This window comes from Odocoileus virginianus, chromosome 5, assembly GCF_023699985.2.
Source record: "Odocoileus virginianus isolate 20LAN1187 ecotype Illinois chromosome 5, Ovbor_1.2, whole genome shotgun sequence".
Taxonomy (NCBI): domain Eukaryota; kingdom Metazoa; phylum Chordata; class Mammalia; order Artiodactyla; family Cervidae; genus Odocoileus; species Odocoileus virginianus.
The window spans coordinates 40,426,881-40,449,434 of NC_069678.1; the positions used below are offsets into that span (position 1 = coordinate 40,426,881).

The 22,554-nt window shown below is 37.6% G+C and overlaps 1 protein-coding gene across 1 annotated transcript in view; it reads right to left on the reverse strand.

Annotated features, from left to right (window-relative positions):
* CLCA2 (chloride channel accessory 2) overlaps positions 1-22,554 on the reverse strand; it is a 58,376-nt gene that overhangs the window by 21,041 nt on the left and 14,781 nt on the right. The window contains exons 4-12 of the mRNA XM_020877262.2: positions 20,309-20,459; positions 17,556-17,664; positions 16,143-16,302; positions 13,912-14,139; positions 10,767-10,997; positions 9,614-9,791; positions 8,680-8,786; positions 3,703-3,927; positions 1,033-1,303 (exon numbers count right to left, since the gene is read on the reverse strand). Of these exons, the coding sequence (XP_020732921.2) occupies positions 1,033-1,303; positions 3,703-3,927; positions 8,680-8,786; positions 9,614-9,791; positions 10,767-10,997; positions 13,912-14,139; positions 16,143-16,302; positions 17,556-17,664; positions 20,309-20,459 (1,660 nt within the window). The remainder of the gene's footprint in view (positions 1-1,032; positions 1,304-3,702; positions 3,928-8,679; positions 8,787-9,613; positions 9,792-10,766; positions 10,998-13,911; positions 14,140-16,142; positions 16,303-17,555; positions 17,665-20,308; positions 20,460-22,554) is intronic.

Here is a 22,554-nt window from a genome sequence, read left to right on the forward strand (position 1 = left end):
AGGACTTCTCTAGTATTGTCTGAGGTGGACTTGAACTAAAATCCTTTAAATGAACTTTTGCTTCATAAATATCATACAAGATTGCCATGGCAAGATACTAATGAGTTGTCAAACATGAGGCTCTTGAAAAAAATTTACCTTTGAAACAGCAAAGGGAAGGAATATGATTTTAATGGTAGATCAAACACTGGGGCTGCCAACATAAACTTTGAGGTCTATTATAATTCTGAGAATTTAGATTAGGAAAAGAAAAGAACAGGAAAGATAAAACAATAAAGGAGTTTGTTTTTAAAAGTTAACACAGGTTAGTCAGAAAGAGCCCAACTGCTGTTCCTTGCCCAGGCTGATGCTGCGCTATGAGGTATGATGATGAAATTCTTAACTCTATGCAGAATGAGTGCTTTGAGGCAGAGTTTGGTTTTATTTGCTTTCTTTTTCCAGTGATGGAAAAATCTCTATCCTGATTCCACTAGGCTTGCTGGCCTGGTCTTCTTGTGATCAAATAACACATGTAAAAGGCACTGGCTATTTTCTCTCATCATCTGAGCTACTTGACTAAAGAACAGTCTATGACATCTCATGACTCACAAGTTCAAGCATCTCCCTTTTGGGTTTTCATTTCCTATTGAATTGTCTAATCCAGTTATTTCTGTGCATAGTAAAACTGGTGAATCTGAGAGGAATGTGGGCATGCCTATTCCCAAGTGACCTTACTGAATGGGCTCAGTGTCACAGGACAAGTAGGAGCCAAGACCTGAATGTCGGGAGACATCCTCCCTCAATGCTGCTCACACACAGCCACTCTCAGGAGCCTCAAGGGGACTCTCGCTTTCCCAAGTTCACTTTTTACTTTTGCTGTGCAGATGGAAACCTGTAGCTACTTGGTATGTCAATGACTATGACAATCTGAGACTCTCATAAGATTAGGTGAGAAACAATATAAATTTAGAGAATTAAAAAAATAACTTCATATTGATATTACATCAGAACAGCTCTTAAGAACATGAAAAATGACATGGAATTCCTTGTTACCTGCTCCATCATCAAGAAGTTTCAACATAACTGGATCTGCAGTCTCTGGCTCAATTGTTGCAGTTACAGTGGCATTGAGAATGGGATAAAACCCCTTTCTCACAATTGCATAAATCACCAAAGGATGGGGAAAGTGGGTGCTGTCTCTTTCCAAAAAGGCTTCCACAGTGGCAGGGGGCATGGCTGAGCGGGAGGCGCGAGAGGTCACTGTCACTTTCAAGGCTTGAGGAGAGTGGTGGGTATTGTTCAGGGTGTAAGTCCATAGCCCCGGCTGCAAAACAAAGACTTTGTTTGTCAAGAAGAAAATCAACCCTTGTTTTAAAGTGCAAGCCTAACCTCCAAGGGTTTATTGTTCTTGTTTTGTTGATACTGCATTTTCTAAAATAATACAAAAGAATGTCAGGAAGAGTAATATTGATTAAGAGATAACTAAATTCAGTATTTACATGACTTCACTGTACAATCTACTTTCTCTTTAGGGAATTAAACCCTGAATTTGTTTGTGGGGGTGGACACAATTTGATTCACATTTTTAGAGAAAAATAATAAGTGTCCACCTTCAAAGTACTTGGCAAACATTAATCTGAGCTCCTTCACCCAAAAGGAGGTTCAGTGTTTTTATTCCTTTTACATAATGGAAAAAATTATAGCAAATAATATGGACAATTATGATTTATGTGGAAAACCTGGACTAAAAGGCAATAGTATCCTTCCTTCCCTCTACTTCCTTCAATATTCCCAGACCCAGAAATCTCAAGCAGCAAAATCCACATGCACTATAAGGGATCAAGAAAAGGAATACTATTTTTAATAGGTCAGGATTTCATAATGTCTATGTTGAATTATAGAAATATTGCTAGATGCCATTCTCTTTATCTGCCCGGGCTGCCTGAGGGAAACCTGCAAAAGAGTATCTAGAAGAAAAAACTTAAACTACAGCATAGCAGAAATTTGTTTTTTTTATAAAACTGTCCATAAGTATTCCCTTTTTTCTTCATTCCTACTGCTGCTCCTTCTTAAACCCTGGAAGTAGCAGGAGGAACACAGTGGAGCAGGAGGAAGAAGAGAGAACAATGGGTTAAGGTTTGACTATAAAATTAAGATGCCTGAATGCCCTACCCAGCCTTCTTCATTGGGAAACAATGCTTACCATTTTACAGTGAAGTCACAATTCAAGCAACAAGATTATCTTTTTTTTTTTTTTTTTTGGTTTTTGTACTCATAACATTAGTAACAGACACATGGTGGAAACTCCACATGGAAAACTTCTCTGTGGGCATAATAAGGGTTTTGATACAGGGCACCTAATCCAGACAAAGGGGTCAGGCAAAAGCAGCAAGAAGTAGGTAAAGTGGTCTGGTCCTTGTGCATAGGTGTGAAAAGAACATGATGAGTGTGGAGAAAAGTAAGGGCAGAGCATAAGGTATTTGCGAGAAAGGTTAAGAGATAAGCTTGGGGTTGGGGAGTGGGAGGTACAAATAGTATATAAGAGAGGCTCAGTGATATATTGTGCAACCTGGAGAATACAGCCAATCTTTTGTAATAACTGTAAATGGAAAGTAGCCTTTAAAATTATATTAAAATTTTTAAATTAAAAAATAATTTTAAAAAAGAGATTAGTTTAGGCAGAAGCCAGAAAGTAATAAGCTTGGTATGCAATAATAACCACATGTATTTTATTCTGAGACCATCAAAGAGTTTTGAGTAGGACACAGATTTGATAAGATTTGTGCTTCAGAATGATCACTCTAATAAAGGTGCATGAAAGGAAGGATGCTGGTGCAGAGGCTGGAAGACCTAGCAGAGGCTATCGACAGTCACGTGAAGGGGAGGTGAAGGCCAACAGACCTGAAGAGGGACTGCATTCAGGCAATGCAGGAGTGGATCTAATGAATTTACCCCCGCTGACAACCTTCAGTGGTTCCCTGTAACGGTTCCTCTCATTGACTCCTGTGTATCCGTCTAACCCCGTCACACCCTCCTCTTCTTCCCCTAAATCTCCACTTTCTATGCTATTTTGTATTTCATCCACATCAAACTAGTACTTACAGTTCTATGTAAAGCCATATTATTTTTCTATAAGCCTTTCTATGTGCTGTTTCCTCTGCCCAGAATGTCATTTACACCTCTGGCTCCTTAGTCCTCCATATTTCCATTTCAATGTCTTCACTTTCAGGAAGCATTCTCCTTCCCCTACTGCCTGCACATGCCTTCTTGTGTTCTGAGTACCCTGTTCTTATTCCTATTATGGCATTTTATTTTAAAGCACCTAGAACAAGACCCTGCACATAGGAGGTGTTCCAAAACATATACTGCATGTGTTTATATTATAAATTCTAAGTAGAGGGGTTTTTTTTCAAAGTGTAGGGATAAGTCTTCTATATAGACTTTGTAAAGAAGGAAGTAAGCAAAAATTTATTTGCACTACGTAAATGCTAATTTTCACTGTTGAAGTGAGAGAAGGCTTTGGTATCCATTTTAAAGTTTTGAACATACCTTAGTCGTTCCTTTTAAATTTTGAACACTCACAAAACTCCCTCATAAATTTAAAGTAGAATTTTGGTATATCAGAATTGGTTTCTTTTACACAATGCATTTAGTTCTGTGATTCATTTGAAAGTCATGTGCTTGACTAAACGTTGTCACTATGAACAAGCTCACAACACCTACCTTAGCTGTTCCTGGAATCCAGAGGCGAGCGGTCCGAAAAGCTAGATTGGTGATAAAATCATCCATGCTGTATTTTCTTCCATTAGGACCAAACAACATAACCTCAGGGGGACCACTGGTCTGCCACGTAACTAGAAAGGTGGTGTCATTGCCCACACTGTCATCCACAGTAACAGCGTTTTTCAGTTGATGCTGAGGTTTAACATTTTCACCTGTACTTTCAAGCTGTTCAAAAGAATATGTAAGTGACAGTTTCCAACATATGCATAATCGTTCCATATTTTCTCTGTTTTCATGACAAAACTGAATTGGCAGAGATAAAAACCATTTCATTCTAACATGTCCTAAGTATATAAATTATTTTTCGTATAAAAATATTTGCTTCAGCAAAGTATTATAAGTACAGTAGATATAAAATATTTTTGTAGCTAGTACACATGTCACTTCATTAATTTTATCAAGAGATTTTAGGTGGTCTCATATTTGCCTCTTATCCAAATCAACATTAGCTTCAGAGTAGCAGTTAAAACCAGCTTCTTTTTACTTCATTTTGTGAATATGCTCTAATTAATTTGTATATAATCTGTCCAGATACCATTATGTATTTTGATAAGATATCAGACATGGGTTTCAGCTGGGTTTTATACATTAAAAAAAAAACCATTTAGTCATGATTTAAGCTGTATGCACTTAAACTATGTGTGCAATTGTGATTTGTGTGTGTATGTAACATATGTAAACTACATACAGATGACATGCACTGTGCTAAATGCTTTGCCTATATTATCTTACACAATCCTTATGAAAGTCCTCTGTCATCATTGTTGTTCAGTCGCTCAGTCCTGTCCAACTCTTTGCAACTATGTGGACTGCAGAACATCAGGCTTCCCTGTCCTTCACCATCTCCTGGAGCAAACTCATGTCCATTGAGTCAGTGGTGCCATCCAACCATCTCCTCTGTCCTCCCCTTCTCTTCCTGCATTCAATCTTTCCCAGCATCAGAGTCTTCTCCAATGAGGTAGCTCTTCATATTAGGTGGCCAAAGTACTGGAGCTTCACCTTCAGCATCAGTCTTTCAGTGAATATTCAGGGTTGATTTCCTTTAGGACTAGCTGGTTTGATCTCCTTGCTGTCCAAGGGACTCGCAAGAGTCTTCTCCAACACCACAATTCAAAAACACCAGTTCTTCAAGACTCAGCCTTCTTTATGAACCAACACTCACATCCATACATGACTACTGGAAAAAACCAGAGCTTTGACTAGACAGATCTTTGTTGGCAAAGTAATGTCTCTGCTTTTTAATATGATTTCTAGGTTTGTCATAGCTTTTCTTCCAAGGACCAAGCATCTTTTAATTTCATGGCTGCAGTCACCATCTGCAGTGATTTTGGAGCCCAAGAAAATAAAGTCCCTCACTGTTTCCATTGTTTCCCCATCTATTTGCCATGGAGTGATGGGACCAGATGCCATGATCCTAGTTTTCTGAATGTTGAGTTTTAAGCCAACCTTTTCACTCTCCTCTTTCACCTTCATCAAGGCTCTTTACTTTCTCTTTGTTTTCACCATAAGGGTGGTGTCATTTGCATATCTGGGGTTATTGATATTTCTCCCTGAAACCTTGATTCCAGCTTGTGCTTCATCCAGCCCAGCATTTCGCCTGATGTACTCTTCATGTAAGTTAAATAAACAGGGTGGCAATATACAGACTCGACATACTCCTTTCCCAATGTGAAAACAGCCTGTTGTTCCATGTCCAGTTCTAACTGTGGCTTCTTGACCTGCATACAGATTTCTCAGGAGGCAGGTTAGGTGGTCTGGCATTCCCATCTCTTAATGAATTTTCCACAGTTTGTTGTGATCCACACAGTCAAAGACTTTAACGTAGTCAATAAAGCAGAAGTAGATGTTTTTCTGGAACACTCTGTGTTTTTGGTTTTTTTTTTTCTTTCTATGATCCAACGGATGTTGGCAATTTGATCTCAGATTCCTCTGCCTTTTCTAAATCCAGCTTAAACATCTGGAACTTCTTGGTTCACATACTGTTGAAGCCTAGGTTGGAGAATTTTGAGCATTACTTTGCTAGCATGTGAAATGAGTGCAATTGTGTGGTAGTTTGAACATTCTTTGGCATTGCCTTTCTTTGGGATTTGAATGAAAACTGACTGACCCTTTATAGTCCTGTGGCCACTGCTGAGTTTTCCATATTTTCTGGCATATTGTGCACAGCACTTTCACAACATTACCTTTTATGATTTGAAATAGCTTAGCAGGAACTTCATCACGTCCAATAGCTTTGTTCATAATGATACTTCCTAAGGCCCACTTGACTTCGCATTCCAGGATGTCTGGCTCTAGGTGAGTGATTACACCATCACGGTTATCTGAGTCATTAAGATCTTTTTTGTATAGTTCTTCTGTGTATTGTTGCCACCTCTTCTTAATATCTTCTGCTTCTGTTAGGTCCATACCTCCTCAGACAACCATTTTGCCTTTTTGCATTTCTTTTTCTTGAGGATGGTTTTGATCACCGCCTCCTGTACAATGTCACGAAACTCCATCCTTAGTTCTTCAGGCACTCTGTCTATCAGATCTAGTCCCTTAAATCTATTTCTCACTTCCACTGTATAATTGTAAGGGCTTTGATTTAGGTCATACCTGAATGGTCTAGGTGTTTTCCCTATTTTCTTCAACTAAGTCTGAATTTGACAATAAGGAGTTCATGATCTGAGCCACAGTCAGCTCCCAGTATTGTTTTGCTGACTGTATAGAGCTTCTGCATCTTTGGCTGTAAAGAATATAATCAATCTGATTTCAGTGTTGCCCATCTGGAGATGTCTATGTGTAGAGTTGTCTCTTGTGTTGTTGGAAGAGGGTGTTTGCTATAAGCAGTGCGTTCTCTTGGCAAAAGTCTGTTAGCCTTTGACCTGGTTCATTTTTTATTCCAAGGCTGAATTTAACAGTTACTCCAAGTATCTCTTGCCTTCCTACTTTTCCCTTCCAGTCCCCTATGATGAAGAGGACATCTCTTTTTGCTGTTAGTTCTATAAGGCCTTGTAGGTCCTCATAGAACAGTTCAACTTCAGTTACTTAGGCATTAGTGTTTGGGCATAGACTTGAATTACTGTGATTGTGAATAGTTTGCCTTGGAAATGAACAGAAATCATTCTACCATTTTTGAGATTGCATCCAAGTGCTGGACTCTTTTGTTGACTATGAGGACTACTTCATTTTTCCTAAGGGATTCTTGCCCACAGTAGTAGATAAAATGGTCAGCGGAGTTAAATTTGCCCATTCTGGTCTGTTTTAGTTCACTTATTACTAAAATGTCAATGTTCACTCTTACCATATCCTGTTTGACCACTTCTAATTTACCTTTATTCATGGACTTAACATTCCAGGGTCATATGCAATATTGCTCTTTACAGCATTGGACTCTACTTCCATCTCCAGTCACATCCACAGCTGGGAGTTGTTTCCACTTTGGCTCAGCATCTTCATTCCTTCTGGAGCTATTTCTCTGCGCTTCTCCAGTAGCACATTGAGCACCTACTGACTTGAGGATTTCATCTTTCAGTGTCCTATCTTTTTGCCTTTTCATACTATTAATGGGGTTCTCAAGGCAAGAATGCTTAAGCGGTTTGCCATTCCCTTCTCCAATGGACCACGTTTTGTCAGAACTCTCCACCATGACCCATCTGTCTTGGGTGGCCCTACAAGGATGGCTTATAGTTTCATTGAGTTAGACAAGGCTGTGGTCCATGTGATCAGTTTGGTTAGTTTTCTGTGATTGTGGTTTTCATTCTGTCTGCCCTCTGATGGAGGAGGATAAGAGGCTTATCCTGAAAACATCTTCCTACCTTTGATTTTCCTGAAAAAATCTTTCTACCTTTGATTTTCTCTTTAATAATATGAAATTTTTAAAATGTTTAAAAAAGTAAATGAAAACATTTAACAAAGTATTGTTCATGTGCTCATACTGTTCACATTATCCTCAGAGGGCATTACAAAGCCCTCTGAGATGAGTGCTGTGCTCACGCACATTTCACAGATGAAATCATTGAGACTTAGGGAGGGAAGCTGTCACACGGCAAGGAGGTGAAATGGGCTAGAGCCCAGGCTAGCTGACACCAGATCCTTTTCATTTAATTGCTGTGCATTCACAAAGGATACAAATCTGTACATAACTTTGAAAAATTGCATTTATTAAATAAATACATTAGCAACACTGTAAAGTTGCTCAAACTTGTAAAGAACATAAAATTTTATTGGTGAATAACAGCAAAGACATTGTGGGTTATTTGTTCAAACCAATTTCACAAGTGTCCCTGGTTGCTGACTACTGTGCCAAACACATTCTCTGCTGCGCTCTGTACTGTTCAAGGGGATTAGATATAGTTTCTGCCCATAGTCTAATGGGGTTAATGACGTGCAAAGAATGGGGGAGAGGTGGCCAAGTCTGGAAACTAATTTGAGTCATATGAACTATGTTTTGTTAATTTTTTTGTTTTACTTTCTTGAACATTTGTTTTTCTTTCATATTATTTAAGAGAAAATCAAAGGTAGAAAGATTATTCAGGAGAGAAAATTGTACTCTAATCTAAAATATAAATTGTCATTTAAAATTCATCTTTTTCTAAGTCTAATGATAGAATTGTGATCATTGCTTTTACTGTGTACACATAATCTTCAAGTTAAATGTTTTCTTAGAATACTTTACTGACTTCATTGCTCCCATCAAGCCATTAACTTGGGAGGTTCACTCACCATCTGTGAGACGACTCGTAGGTCTGAGATGTATAGACATCAGATAAAGATGGAGCCTGGATCTAGTGATGTCAAGAAACTCATTAAAAGCCTTCTTTTAATTTAACAAGGACTGTTACATATTCAAATAAGGTTAATGAGGCAGCACAATTCATCTATTTTTCTTGCTCCTCTTTCACTCATCTGTAAATAAAATACTGAGGAAATTCTGACCTGAATATGTTGCTGAAAAATGTCTCCGGTTCCAGAGGAAATTCTACTGAAAGCATCAATCATGCTATTGGAATTGGATTTATCTGGAACAAAGAACTTTAAACCTCCTGAAATACATGAGTGGGATTAAAATGTATTAAAATGTAAAGTAATACAAAGGATAATATGATAGGCTTTTCCTAACAAACTTCCTTTGCTTAAGAGGGTGAGTTTGGGGAAAACAGGAGCTGTGCTTGGCTTGCTATACAAGGCATCCTATACAATCACGTGGTGAGTAGATGGCCAAGGCAGGTGTCTTTGTTTGTGCTATTCATGGCTGTAATTGTAGGGTCTCGAGTTTTATCCAGTATGCAATAAAAACTCAATAAATATTTATTGAATTCAATAAATATTTAATGAAGGAAATTCCCAGATAATCTAGGTTAATTGCTACCTATTTATATCACTATATGCTTACATTTACATTCTGAAAACCTTATTTTCAAACATAATTCAATAAAACCTAATTTTCAAGTTAGCATACTCATTTTTTATTGAATAAAGGAATATAAGATAAAATTATCTTATGCCTCAATTAAAACAAAAAGATATATGTTTAATACTGCGTATGATCTTATCATAGAAGTTAGTGCATTTAAACATACTTTTAGCTCCATGATTACACATACTCAGGTTGGTTTAACAAAGAAGTAGTAATAATATTTCCATTAGATGTATATAACTGGCACTTCCTAAGGAAAGTACAAAAAAGTCAGCAAATTTTTTACAGAATTTAGCACTGAATTGTTGTGTTTTTTTCTAAGAAAACTGTTTATATTTTTTTCCTTCAATTAAGCCCTGTATTTTGTTCACATTATATGCGTTTCATGGCTGTTCTTTGAATATTCAAGTTGAAAGCAAAGTCTCTAGAATATGTTCCCAGGAATTTACTTACCTGTAAGACGTGACAGTTCCTCCAGGTTTTTGACCGTAGATGAACCCAGGGCAATGGTATGGATAGTTGAACCACTGCTGAGAGCAGTGAGGAAGCAGTTGGTGATATGGTCATCATCTCCACTAGTCACTAATATCATCACAGAGCCAAAGGCTTTTCCATTCAGTTTTTCAACCACCTGAACACAAGGTATCAGTCATTTAGGAGGAGATGCAATTCAGATTGCCTTACTAAGCAGAAGAATTCACTTTCATTGCGAATTCCCCATCAGTGGGGCTTCTTCCTCTTCCAGGTCCTCTATAGCTCCCTGCACTCTACATGTCCATGTGTGCTCAGTACTTACCTCACCCATCAGAGCACCCGTCACCCTACACACCATTGTCAGCTTACTCGTGGACAGGGCTTCTTCCTGTTCAAATCACTATGAGATGCCCTAGTTTAGACCAGTGTCCATCATAGAGGATGTGGGAGAACATCATAGTGTGAGATCCTTGCTTCTGAGATCCAATAAGTGGCCAATAAAAGGACCTAGAGCAGTGGCTATACGTTAGAATCAGATGAGAACTTAAAAATTTTTAATGGTCTGATCACACCCAAAATAAACTAAAACAGAATCTCTCAGAGTGAGACAAAGATATCAGTAGTTTTGTATCCCCAGGTGATTTTGATGGGCAGCCAAGGTCGAGAAACACTTACCTATGAGCAGTAACAATTCCAACTTTGTTCTGCTTGCTACTAGATGTTTAACAAATGGTTGTATCCTCAGTGTCAAATCCAAACTTATGCTGATTTAGATGAACTCCATTATTCTTGAAACATACCTCTGACTTTAACTGATATTCATATGCTTAAGTTCTAGTATGACTGTAGGCAGGAGCCAATCATGCTGATTTTGTTTGGAAAATCCAAGGGTAACAATGGCCACAGTCCCAGAATGGATAGGGACTTTTTACTGTTATATGCCTTTTACTAGGTGCAGGGGATTCAGTGATGAGAAAATTGTGGTTCCTGATCTTAAAGTTAATCCATTATTATTTTCCTATATTTGACATTGTGAAGACATTGTAACAGATCTCCCCAAATCAGAAGCAACCTCAGATATGAAGTGAGAGAAAGGAAAGTGATGGTGATCCGAGGCCTAGGGTGCTCGTACCTCAAATCCCTTCTTCAGTCCTGAGCAAACACTGGTTTCTGCTTCAGCTGACGCGGTGACAGGCAGATGTGAAACTAGCAACTTTCGGTCATCATCATTGTTAATTTGGTGTAGCTGGGCTCTGATCTCCCCTTTGCTGTGAAAACTGGCAATGCCCACAAAGGTATGAATTTCAACAATCTGCATCAAGTAAAATTCTGCTGCTTGTTGCAGTTGAAGGAGTCTGTCATTCTATGTTTCAAAAAGGAAAAAAGAAAGATAATAACATTTGGTTGGTAGTCAAAATATGACTTAGTAATTCAATTAGCAAATATCTCTGCCAATTTTTTAGAGATATCAGATTGTGATTTTTTGAGTTGTAAAGATTGATATGATGCTAGAATATTGTTTGATATTGCAGGCTCAAAAATGAACACTTTTCGGGCAGGGTGGTGTGATTTGGAACTCTGCCCCCAAGATGCTGTTCATACTTTACCATTCCCTAAGAACAGATATAGCCACTGTTTCTCTCCTATCCGAATTCAAAGATCTGTAGAACCAATAGAGACTTGGTTTGTAATTTCTTCTTTGAAAATTCATCCTGAGTAAGAGGAAACATTGCAAAGATGGTAGAGAGGGATAGCAGTCAGGCATCTATCCTAGCACTACCCTCCATTACCACGTTTATCTTAGACTGGGTATCCCATCTGTAAATTGGAGGGATGATATTCTTTCTTACTTATTAAAATAGAATTACTGTGAGGATCAACTAAGATATGTATATAACAATAGTTACACCTTGAAATACTAAGTATAAAGTAATACTAATGTTACTGACTGCGTTTGGGCAGGTGATACTAGTGATAAATTCATTAGGGTCACTTGTCTTGGAGGCTGCAAGAGCAACAAGCTGAGCTTCAGTGACTGCCTCTTCAGTTATGATTCTGGTTTCTGTCTCCAAACTACACATCTCCCTTAGCATCTGGACCTGCTTTTCACACTGCTTAGAAAATACCACCAGTTTAACATCCCATAGGGGTTTCAAAATCTACTCACGTTGAATTCATTGCCCTCCTTCCCAAATATTGTTTCTTTCAATATTGAGAGGTAAACTGGCAGAGTAGATAAAACAAAGACTCTGAATATGCCTTCAACTTTTACTAATAGTGTGACCATAGAGAAATTACTTATCCTTTTTAGCTGCAGTTCTCTTATCTGCAAAATGGATACATAGTAAGCATTTAGTAAATAGTAGCTATCCCTAATATCATAGTCATGACCTTTACTCCTAATTAGTGAAGCCAGAAACTTGAAGCTCTCTTTTATTACTCTTGTGTTGCCAGCCTCCATATCTGAGTGGGTAGCCATTCCTTTCTCCAGGGGATCTTCCCAGCTCAGGGATCGAACCCAGATTTCCAAAACAACTGATCCAGAAAATGCAAGAGGATAAACTCTTCCTTAAAGTATTCAATACTATAATAAAATAACAGTTGCCACTTATAAACCAAAACCTTCATATCAATTATCTCATTATCCTCTCAACAATCCTGTGAAGTAGTTAGTAGTGCTCTGGTAAATGCTAAAAAAATGGCTTTCTGGTGAAAAGAGAGAGGGGGGAAATCCTGGGCTTGTTTCAGTTTCTGTGGGGTAAAATATTCCCACTGTGACTGGTTTAAGTTGTCAGCCTGATGTCACTGAGTCCACAGTTGGGAAGAGATATGTAGGAGCAGACATAGAGATAGGATAGACCAGAAAGAACCTCAAGAGCCTAGATCTGGGATTAGCAGACATCCTCTATAAAGGATTTGATAGTAAACGTTTTAGGCTGGGTGGGACATATATTCCCTTCAGCAACTACTCAACTCTGCTATTTTAGTGCTAAAGCAGCCATGGATAATATGTAAACAGATAAGTGTTGCTGTTATCCAATAAAATTTTACTATGGATGCTAAAATTTGAATTTCATATAATTTTCATGTGTCTACCTAATAAACCCATTCTTAATTTGCAGGCAATGCAAAGCAGTAAAAATAGTAGAAAAATAATTAGGAAGTAATGAATTTTGAGCATTTATTAATGCTTATTTCAATATTCTATTTAATTATAAGTCTACATAGTTTAATTTTTAATAATGGCTGCCTTTACAACTTGCAGATTTCCTAAAAATTTAACAGTTGACTCCTGTGAGTCACTAGGCACTGGCTCTGTCCCAACAATGAAATAGGTATTGTCTCTGTTTTACCAGAAGAGAAAACTGAGCTTTCAGAGAGGTTATTTGCTCTTGATTACACAGACAGTAAGTGAAGGAGCCAGGACTCAAAGCACAGCTGCCTGATTCCAGAGACAAAACCTCTAATGGGCTTCCCTGATAGCTGAGTTGGTAAAGAATCTGCCTGCAATGCATGAGACCCCAGTTTGATTCCTCGGTCGAGAAGATCCACTGAAGAAGGGATGGGCTACCCATTCCAGTATTCTTGGGCTTCCCTTGTGGCTCAGCTGGTAAAGAATCTGCCTGCAGTGTGGGAACCCTGGGTTCCATCCCTGGGTTGGGAAGATGCCCCGAAGAAGGGAAACGCTATGCACTCCAGTATTCTGGCCTGGAGAACTCATGGACTATATAGTCCATGGGGCCGCAAAGAGTTGGACACGACTGAGCGACTTTCACTTTCAAATCTCTAATACTGCCTAGGAATTACGGAGCTTTGGAGAGTGGGTTTCTGGAAGGCTGCTATTAGAGGTGACTGAGATATGATTCTCTGTACACAATGACATAGAAATATACATGTGGTGGATATGCACATTTAACTGCAAACTCAGTCTATTGCCTCAGGAAGGGTGTTTGTTTACCAGTGAGTGGAATGTGGTCAGAAAGGAGCCTTCAGTTACATGTCAGAGTTTTGTAGAGGGTTTTTGTTGGAAAAGATTGCAATTAATAGCAAAAATAAGGGTTGGAAATTACTTGTGCATTTTTTTTATCTGCATTATCTCAATTTCTGGGTCACATTCTGAATCTGTTTCTCTCATCTGCAAGAAGAGATGATGCCCATAAATATTCCAAACGTTTGCCCTCACCTTTCCCTGCCCTTATCCTCTGAAAAGAAAAGAAATTAAAAACTGATAGAAAAAAGGGATGAATGGTTGATAACCATTTTGGTTCAGATGTTACCTCTGCCATCTTGCTGGACACATCCAGCACTAGACAAACCACTCTGTCACCAGCCTGTACAAGAGAGAAAGTGGGAGGAGGTGGGAGCTCGGTCTCGCTCATGGGAAGACTGTTACTGAAGTCGTCAGAGTCTGTGATTACATCCCAGACACTTCTGAGGCTGCACATTTGGTTCTGTGGGTTTGGAGCTTCTTGGTTGTGGGTACTTGCATTACAGAAGTCAACCACCTAGAAAAAGAACAAAATAAAAGTACTTAGAAAGTAAAAATACTCCTCTCATACTAGACATACTTCTCATTCTCAGACAACTATAGGTAAAAGGAAAAGTGAGCTGAAACACGAGAAATCAGAAGTGCTACAGCAATGTCCATCTTTACTTCAAGAATGCCATTTCAAAAACGAACCTTGACACCTTTTGCTTCAAACACTGGCACCCTTGTGGTATTGTGGTCAATCTCTGTTAAATTTTATTTGCCCTTAGATAACAGAGAGAGTAGACCATGTATAAATAACTTAGTCTTTAAAAAAATAAAACCCAATTCTCATTCCTTAGCATGATAATGTGTTAAAGAAAACACCCCAGGAGATGTTATCTTGTCAGCTATTCCTTGAAATCATATTTAATAACCACTGCATCTCTATCTATCGATCAGTCAACATATATTAAGCTAGTTCAAATACTGATCTATGTAAGAATAGGATAAGGAGAAAAGCAACTGAAATCTATTTCCTGATCTTCCCCTCATTTGGAGATATGGCCATAACTCATATAAAAATACTAAATCTATGGAAGCAACCCTTTTAAAGGCATGATTTGCATTCCAAAGTAATGTGTTATCTACTTCCCAGTGGCTATATTCCTATGAAGAGTAGAAGCTTCCTGCTAATAGAGCCATGGAAGCTTAGAGCTAAAATTAGAAATCTTATAGACTCTCTAATCTTGAGTCTAACTTCTTAGAAAATAAGCTGAAGTTTCAAAAAGTTAACAATTGCGTAAAGACATGAGTTTCTTACTAGGATGGGAAGACAAGATAGAACCGGTTTATTGTTGTTTGTTTTTAACTCTTTATATTTCATGATTATGGTTAGGAGATGGCGAAAATTTTCTGATGATATTAATGAGTAGGGCTTTCAAATGATCACAAAGAGAGTACTAGCCACAAACAATGTGGATTAAATAACACGGAATTAGCTTGGCTTCAGATGTTGAAACTGTAAATTAAAACTATAATGAATTGGATAAGTTACAGAATGGCTAAAATTGGACTGAAGGGGAAAAAAAAAAAAAACTATCTAAAAAGATGAATGGGTCAATCCAAGGAACATTGGGTCAGCCACAGAGACAGAAAACTTCATTGGAACACTGACCATAGTGTTCCCGGCCTGTTGGAGAGGAAGTGACCCACAGAGATGATGAAGTTGGGAAAATGTACCAGGTTATGAAGGCTGATGGAACTAAATCTCTGAATCTCCTATCTATCTCCCTCCTTTCTGATTTCACACTCTCAAAGGCAAAGCAGGACTCGGGGTAGAATTTGGCTGTTCCGTGATGCTCCCTTCAAATGGAAAATGAACTGACTAGAAGATGCAAGTGTCAGGTCTCCATGACAGAGTACTCTTTTTAAATAATAATATTAAAAATGTGTTCTGGGTTCCTACACAAATTTCTTGTCAGTTGGTGGGGAATACTGACAAGATTGAGTTTTTGAACCTGTAAAGCTAAGGATTAGTTGACTTCTCTTGGTAACAACAGACTTTTCTTTTTAAGTTCTAGAATATGCAAAATGAGGGAAAGAGAATTTGGGAATTTCATATAAATAAAAATGGTTTTCTACCTCAAATGTGAGAAATATAATCATAAATTACATCTCTGTCATTAACCCCTGGTATACTTTCCCATAAAAGGATACAGGAGAACCACTATACAAGAAATTTTTTGAAGACTCCAGGATTCTCCTTGTTAAACCATCTTCCCCGGAGAGCAAATAATCACTTTTATAAAGGAATCAGTTTTTACTGATCACCTTGGACTGTGTGTGTGGAGGGGGAGGGGGATGCTGAGGTATTTTTTTTAATCTGTAAAGTAAAAACTAGATTAACTCCAAGGTTTCCCAAGATTTAAAATGTAGTGAATCTTAATTGCCTTTTTGTTTCAATACTTAAAACATATCAGTCTATCTTGGGGAAATGTGGGGTCTTGTAGGAGTTTGTTAGTCTAAGATTATACTTACAGAAGATAAACTTTGCATGAACATTATCGATGAAGTTGCATTTTGGGTGCTATTGTATATAAACATGCATCCTTCTTGGAAAATCTTGCTAATAATACAGTTTTCTTGGGGGCAGGGACCTTTCTCACACACAAAAATGCCTGCGATGTCAGATGAACACCTAAAATAGTAAGAGAAATTGGTTTGTTTTATAAAAACTTATGTTTCCTTTTCACTGGCTCATAAAATAATTTGTTTTAAGGATTGTAGATTGCTAGATACACATAAAACATTTTAAAAACTATTAAGAAAGGTCATTAATTTATAAATGCACTCCACTTTATTTTCAGGCATTTGATTTTGATGGGAAGCTCTGTTTTGCCAAGGGCTTTACCATCTATACAAGGTCAAAGCAAAAGCAACTAGGAAATCCCCATGAACTTTTGGAGGCCCTAGGAAAGCATGAGTGATGATATCCTGAATCAGGACTTCTTTCAGCTCATTGCCATTGGACATCAGAGGAAGAAGAGGGTGAACATGTAATGATGATAAAGGATTCTTTCTTAATTTAACAGTCTCCATACTGTCAAAGGGATGAAAAACCTATAAACTTTGAGGAGAAGAATCAGTATCTACCAAAGTTACAACTAAAATTACCCTATAACCTGGTAATTGTTAGAAGCTGTTCAATAGATATACAGATCTGCCTGTATAAAATGGAAATAATATTATATATATATATATATATATATATAATTATGACCTGTAGTAATAACAAATATTGTAAAGTGAAGTCGCTCAGTTGTGTCCAACTCTTTGTGACCCCACAGACAGTAACCTGCCAGGCTCCTCTGTCTATGGGATTTTCGAGGCAAGAATACTGAAATGGGTTGCCATTTCCTTCTCCAGAGGATCTTCCTGACCCAGTGATTGAAACCAGGTCTCCTGCATTGCAGGCAGACTCTTTACCATCTGAGTCACCAGGGAAGGTCGTGTATATATATATATATATATGTATATATATATATCATTACAACCTGTAGTAATGACAGACATTGTGAACAACTCATTTGTTCAACAATAAGGGACTGGTTGAAAAATTATGGCATATCATACTTTGGAACACTACGCAATTAAAAGAAAAAAGTGAAGAAAAATATTTGTTAATATTTATTTCAATTTTCCTAAAAAAACACAAATAAGGTGGGTGACCTAGAGGGAATGAAAGAGGATAGGGTGAAGAGAGTGGTGGCAGCATGATATATAAGAGCATAACTTTTTATATTGTTTTCATATTTGACCACATAAATATTTACAAATTTTTAAAAATACAATAAAATTTCAGAATTGTCAATTAAGTTTTAGCTGCCATTATAAACTATTTTAGAATAAAAAAATAAACAAGAAATTTTAAACAAGTGAAAAACCACTAACCTTGTTACTTCGATTTGACTTTGCCCATTTATGTAGAAGGGTTTCTCATTGTTATATTCATCAAACACACCCCAACGGAAATGGGCCCATTCATGAACAAACACTCTGCCTGTGGAAGAGAGAATATTGTTTTGAGTTCCTAAAGTTTCAGCAATGGACCTTGCTAATCATTGATGATATAGCATCAGCTGACTGTATATACTGATCCTGAATGGTTGAAGTGCAATTCTTCCTTCCACTTTCCTCTTCCCCACCCCATTCCCAGCTCCTGCTTTATTCCCACCACCACAAAAAAAAGGGAGCATAAAACTATGTTTAGTGTTGTAAGTGTAAACCAGTGATTTACCTGTTGCACACCTGTTAGAAAGTAGTGAGGAATCTCATATCCTCTCATTTCCCTAATGAAGCTGCCTAACAGATTTCTATTTAGCTTCATACACGCCTATAAGTTCAGGATTCTGGGAAAGGAAAAAAACATATGGACTCAATGTTTTAATTCAATGGACTGAATTTTTATGTCCTTCCCAAATTCATATGTCAAAATCCTGACCCCAAATGTGAAAGTGTTAGAAGGTAAGGCCTTTGGGAGTAATTATTAGATCATGAGGTTGGAGCCCTAATAAATGGGATGAGTGCTCTTATCAAAAGACCCTAGAGAGTTCCTTTCTTCCTTCTGCCATGAGAGGACACAGGGAGCAGATGGCTGTCTGTGAACCAGGAAGTGGACCATCATAGGCACCAGTTCTGCTGGTGCCTTGATCTTGGACTTCCAGTCTCCAGAACTGTGAGAAATTTCTGCTGTGAATAGGCCTCTCAGTCTATGATACTTTGTTATAGTGACCAAAATGGACTAAGACACCAAACAAGCAAATAAAGCTTTCCTGTTTTTCAGTCTTTTATCCAGGCATGCCTGCTGCTTTTTTTCCTATAGATAATTCTGTCTGGAGCAAAAATTAAAACCTTGGGGCCAGGGAGGGAGGAAGGAGCCAAAAGAATCATAGAACCTCCTCACCAGGTTGGATGGTCCTTTCTCTTTCATTATACCCCTGATTCTCCATGTTTATCTCCAACTCTTACTCATGAAAATCCTCATTGTCAGCATCAGCTCCTTTATAAGTTTTTCTCTACCTCTCTAAATCTTGCATTTCTTTCAGTGTTCAGCAAAAAACTGACTTCTCTAGAATTTTCCAGATTAACTCCCCTCCCAAAGTACACTTTTTTTACTGAATACTTTTAAGATCTGGGAAGGCAGGAAATGTTTGCTGAGTTGACTCGGGCTGTGACCTGTTGTGCAATTTTGGGACCTTGGGACAAAGGAAGGGAGGGGAACAGTCTAAGCTGAAAGTGTTAAGGAAAAGTTTCTGCCTACTCATGGAATTTAGAAGTGCTGGTAAAGTCATATATTTGTACAGAGATTATCAGCACCTCATTCATAGTTACCAGGAAAAAAGGCCTTTTTTATAAAGTGTTTTATAAAGTGTGTTTTACGGGGTGCGTGGCTCTACTTCCTGCTAGTTATACAGAGGATAATAAAATCTGTTTGAATTTAAATGGTGGTAAAAGTGAAAACAACATTTGAAGGGCACTACTGTACATTAATCAAAGGCAAAAAAATAAGAATTGAAAAGTTAGCCCTCGATTTGCTGATTTTTTTCTCACCACAGTTTCTTTCTCAGATCTCATCCACTAAATGCTGGTCTCCAAACCTATGAGATGACTTCTCTGTCACACTCGTCATCCTCCTCCAGCCACAGTCTAGGCCTTTCCAAGCACAGAACACTGTTCCTCACACTCAATCACCTAAATTCAGACTTGTGGATTTCCCTTTTAAACTGCTGTCTTTTATTTCTGACAAAAACCTAATGTATTCCTTAATGCTGCTGCCCACACACACACCCGTTGCCTTTCACTCTGAAGCAGTTCTGATCTCTATTTAATATTTTTCCACTCTCTGGACTATCCTTACTTAGAGTTGTTAGGATTAAATAAAACAACATTTAAAAAGCAAATAGTCCAGCACTTGGCACAGAGAAAATTTTCTTGTTCTTATTGCTATCTTTCTTGTCCTCCCCATTTCACTGCTTCCAATCTTACTCAAGTCTCACGGCCTCATGCTTAGACTTATAGTTATTCTCTCAGTAATCCAGTTTCTTCCTCATTGATCTGAGGAAGCCAGATTATCCATGCTGCCACATTCAGCTTCTGAAAAACCCTGCTTGGATGGTTTCATTGCTATGCTTGTAAACCTTCAGTGGTGATTCCTTAATCTGGGCATTTGAGGCTCTCCATTACCTACCCCGTGTGCATTTCAGCATTTTCTCCCCCTATTCACTGCCCATAATCTCTCTGCACCAGCAGTGGGGTCTACTGCTTCCTTCTCTCAAATATGCCCTGGGTTCTTCCACTGCCATAGTTTTATTCATACTCGTCCCACTCTTCTCTCCCTTCTTTCCATTCATCAAAATGATATTCAACCTTGAAGATCCTCTTGTGAGAGGATCTCTAGCTCAAATGCTCAAAATGCTTTCCTTCTTTGCTGAATTCTTAAAGTGCTCCCTGTCTGGGCCACTAATCTGGTGCTTAACCCTTTCTGGCTCACCTTGATTTTCATCATTTTTATGGGCATGTGGCCTATCTTCTCATCCAAATGTAAGTCCTGGACAGGTTTCAGGTTCTCTGAATCCCTTTCAGCACTGAGCACAATATTATAAATAGTGCTGTCCATTGTCTATTTCTTGATTGATCACACTTACCTCGTGATCCATAGCCAGCTATTAAGCCATCATTTAGTAGAAATTCAGATGTAAAATGAATATATTTTCCCTCTTTTCCACATCCTCTATATTGCAAGGTGTATGGATCATCACCATGTGCCCCATACCAGTCAGTTACTATGACATTTGCCTAGATTAAAAGAAATGCCTTGTAATACCATGTATCGTGACTGTGATATTGGTGACACAAATATCTACATTTGTTAAAACATATTGAACTGTACATTTAAGATATGTGCATTTTTTCTGTGTGGTTTATATTCCAATTTAAAAACAGATTTTTAAAAACATATGCCTTTAGATGGAATTTAGAATGAATTCACAACTAAATGTCAACACAAATATCTGTCACTTTCAAAAATGTGTATATTTAAAAAACTTAACAGATTTCCATGGAACTTCATTACTGTCATTTGACATACCCATTTTCCAGATTAAAATTTTCTCAGAAGTCAACACAGTAAAATTCTGACATTATATACACTGTAAAATGTAATTTAAATATTTAAAGAAATTTTAAGAGCATTTACACATCATTTAGAGCTGTACTGTGAAATGTTATAGCTTTTTGTGAACAACTTTCTATAGTTTGATCCCTTTTCCTTTTATTCCCATAACCAATCAGATCAACAAAACAATTTTTCTGTTGAAGTTATATTTCATATTATACCCTGACCATTTCAATTACTATTTATAAAGCACATTATTTTAAGTTGAAAACTAAAATAAATATCTATTCAAATAACCATCTAGAGAACACAGTTTTATATACAACATTGTTCATTTTTGGGAAGAAAGATAATACATTGTCTTGAGACTTGCTCTTAGAAGTTGGAGACTTCTTAGAAGTTGAGTATCTGGTTAATTTCTTTAAAGCTGATTTTGGAACAATAGATTTAATATAATCCTATAAGTGTATGGGCTTCCTTTGTGGCTCAGCTGGTAAAGAATCCACCTGCAATGTGGGAAACCTGGGTTCAATCCCTGGGTTGGGAAGATCCCCTGGAGAAGGGAACGGCTACCCACCAGTATTCTGGACAGGATAATTCCATAGACTGTATAGTCCATGGGGTGACAAAGAGTCAGACACGATTGAGTGGCTTTCACTTTCACAAATGTGTGTGTGTGTATATATATGTTTATATATATATGTAATGATCACTATAAAAGTACTACGTACTGGGGTGTGTGTGTGTCTGTGTACACACCACTGAGGAATAATGGAAGGTAATGGTTTCATTTTCCGTATTTCTACATTGTCTTTTTGCAATAAGCATGGATTATTTTTATAATAATTAACATTTATTTTTAGAAAGGTAAAAATTCAGGCCAAGGACTTTTCAAGGCAACACCTGTGGAAGAGCTACAGTCTTGCCCTAGAAGAGTCTTCACGAGGACAAAAATCTCATTTCTATGTCTGGAAAGTTGTCCTGAAGCAACCAGGAAAGAGTGCTCTGCATGGGATGGAATGCTCAGGCTCTTTTGGGGTTATATTCTACCTTATAGGCCATAAAAGGCAGTTTTTACCTACTTTTCCTAACCCTCTCTCCGCCCTCTGCTTCCTACCTACACTGAACTGTAGATTCACAAGGACAGGAACTATATTGCTTTTCCTCGTGTCCTCTGTCACACCTCGCATGGCTCCTGTATATAATGATTATTCACTAAGTGCTTGCTTGATTAACATTATGAGATTAAAAGATGTGGTATCTAGCAGGTATATGATTCAGTGATTCTTTCCTTTAATCTTTCTGTTCAGTCATCTTTGCTTTAGTTATTTATTTGTCTTCTCCATTAGGATAAGAAGTACCACCTGATTTTGTTGTTGGTTAACACCAATACTTTTTTGTTCCACTAAAGGCCAAAGTGATTAACATCTGTGTAGGATAACTGGTGACAGCATAGCTTAGAACAAAAAACATAGGTTTTGGAATCAAATAAGCATGAATTCAAATTGCTCCTAAATTTACCAGCTGTTTGACTTGGGATAAAATCCTTAAGATATTTGAGCCTCATTTTTGTAATTTTTGATAACAGCAACTAACAGCAACAATTTTAGGTGTGACTGAGAACTAACCAATATATATATTAAGCAATTAAGCAGTTATATGGAATATGTAGGAATATATAATATATAATATAATAATACACCAACAATATAATAATTTAATGTTAATATTGTAATAATTATATATATATATGTAATGTTTGGCATTTGAAGTGAA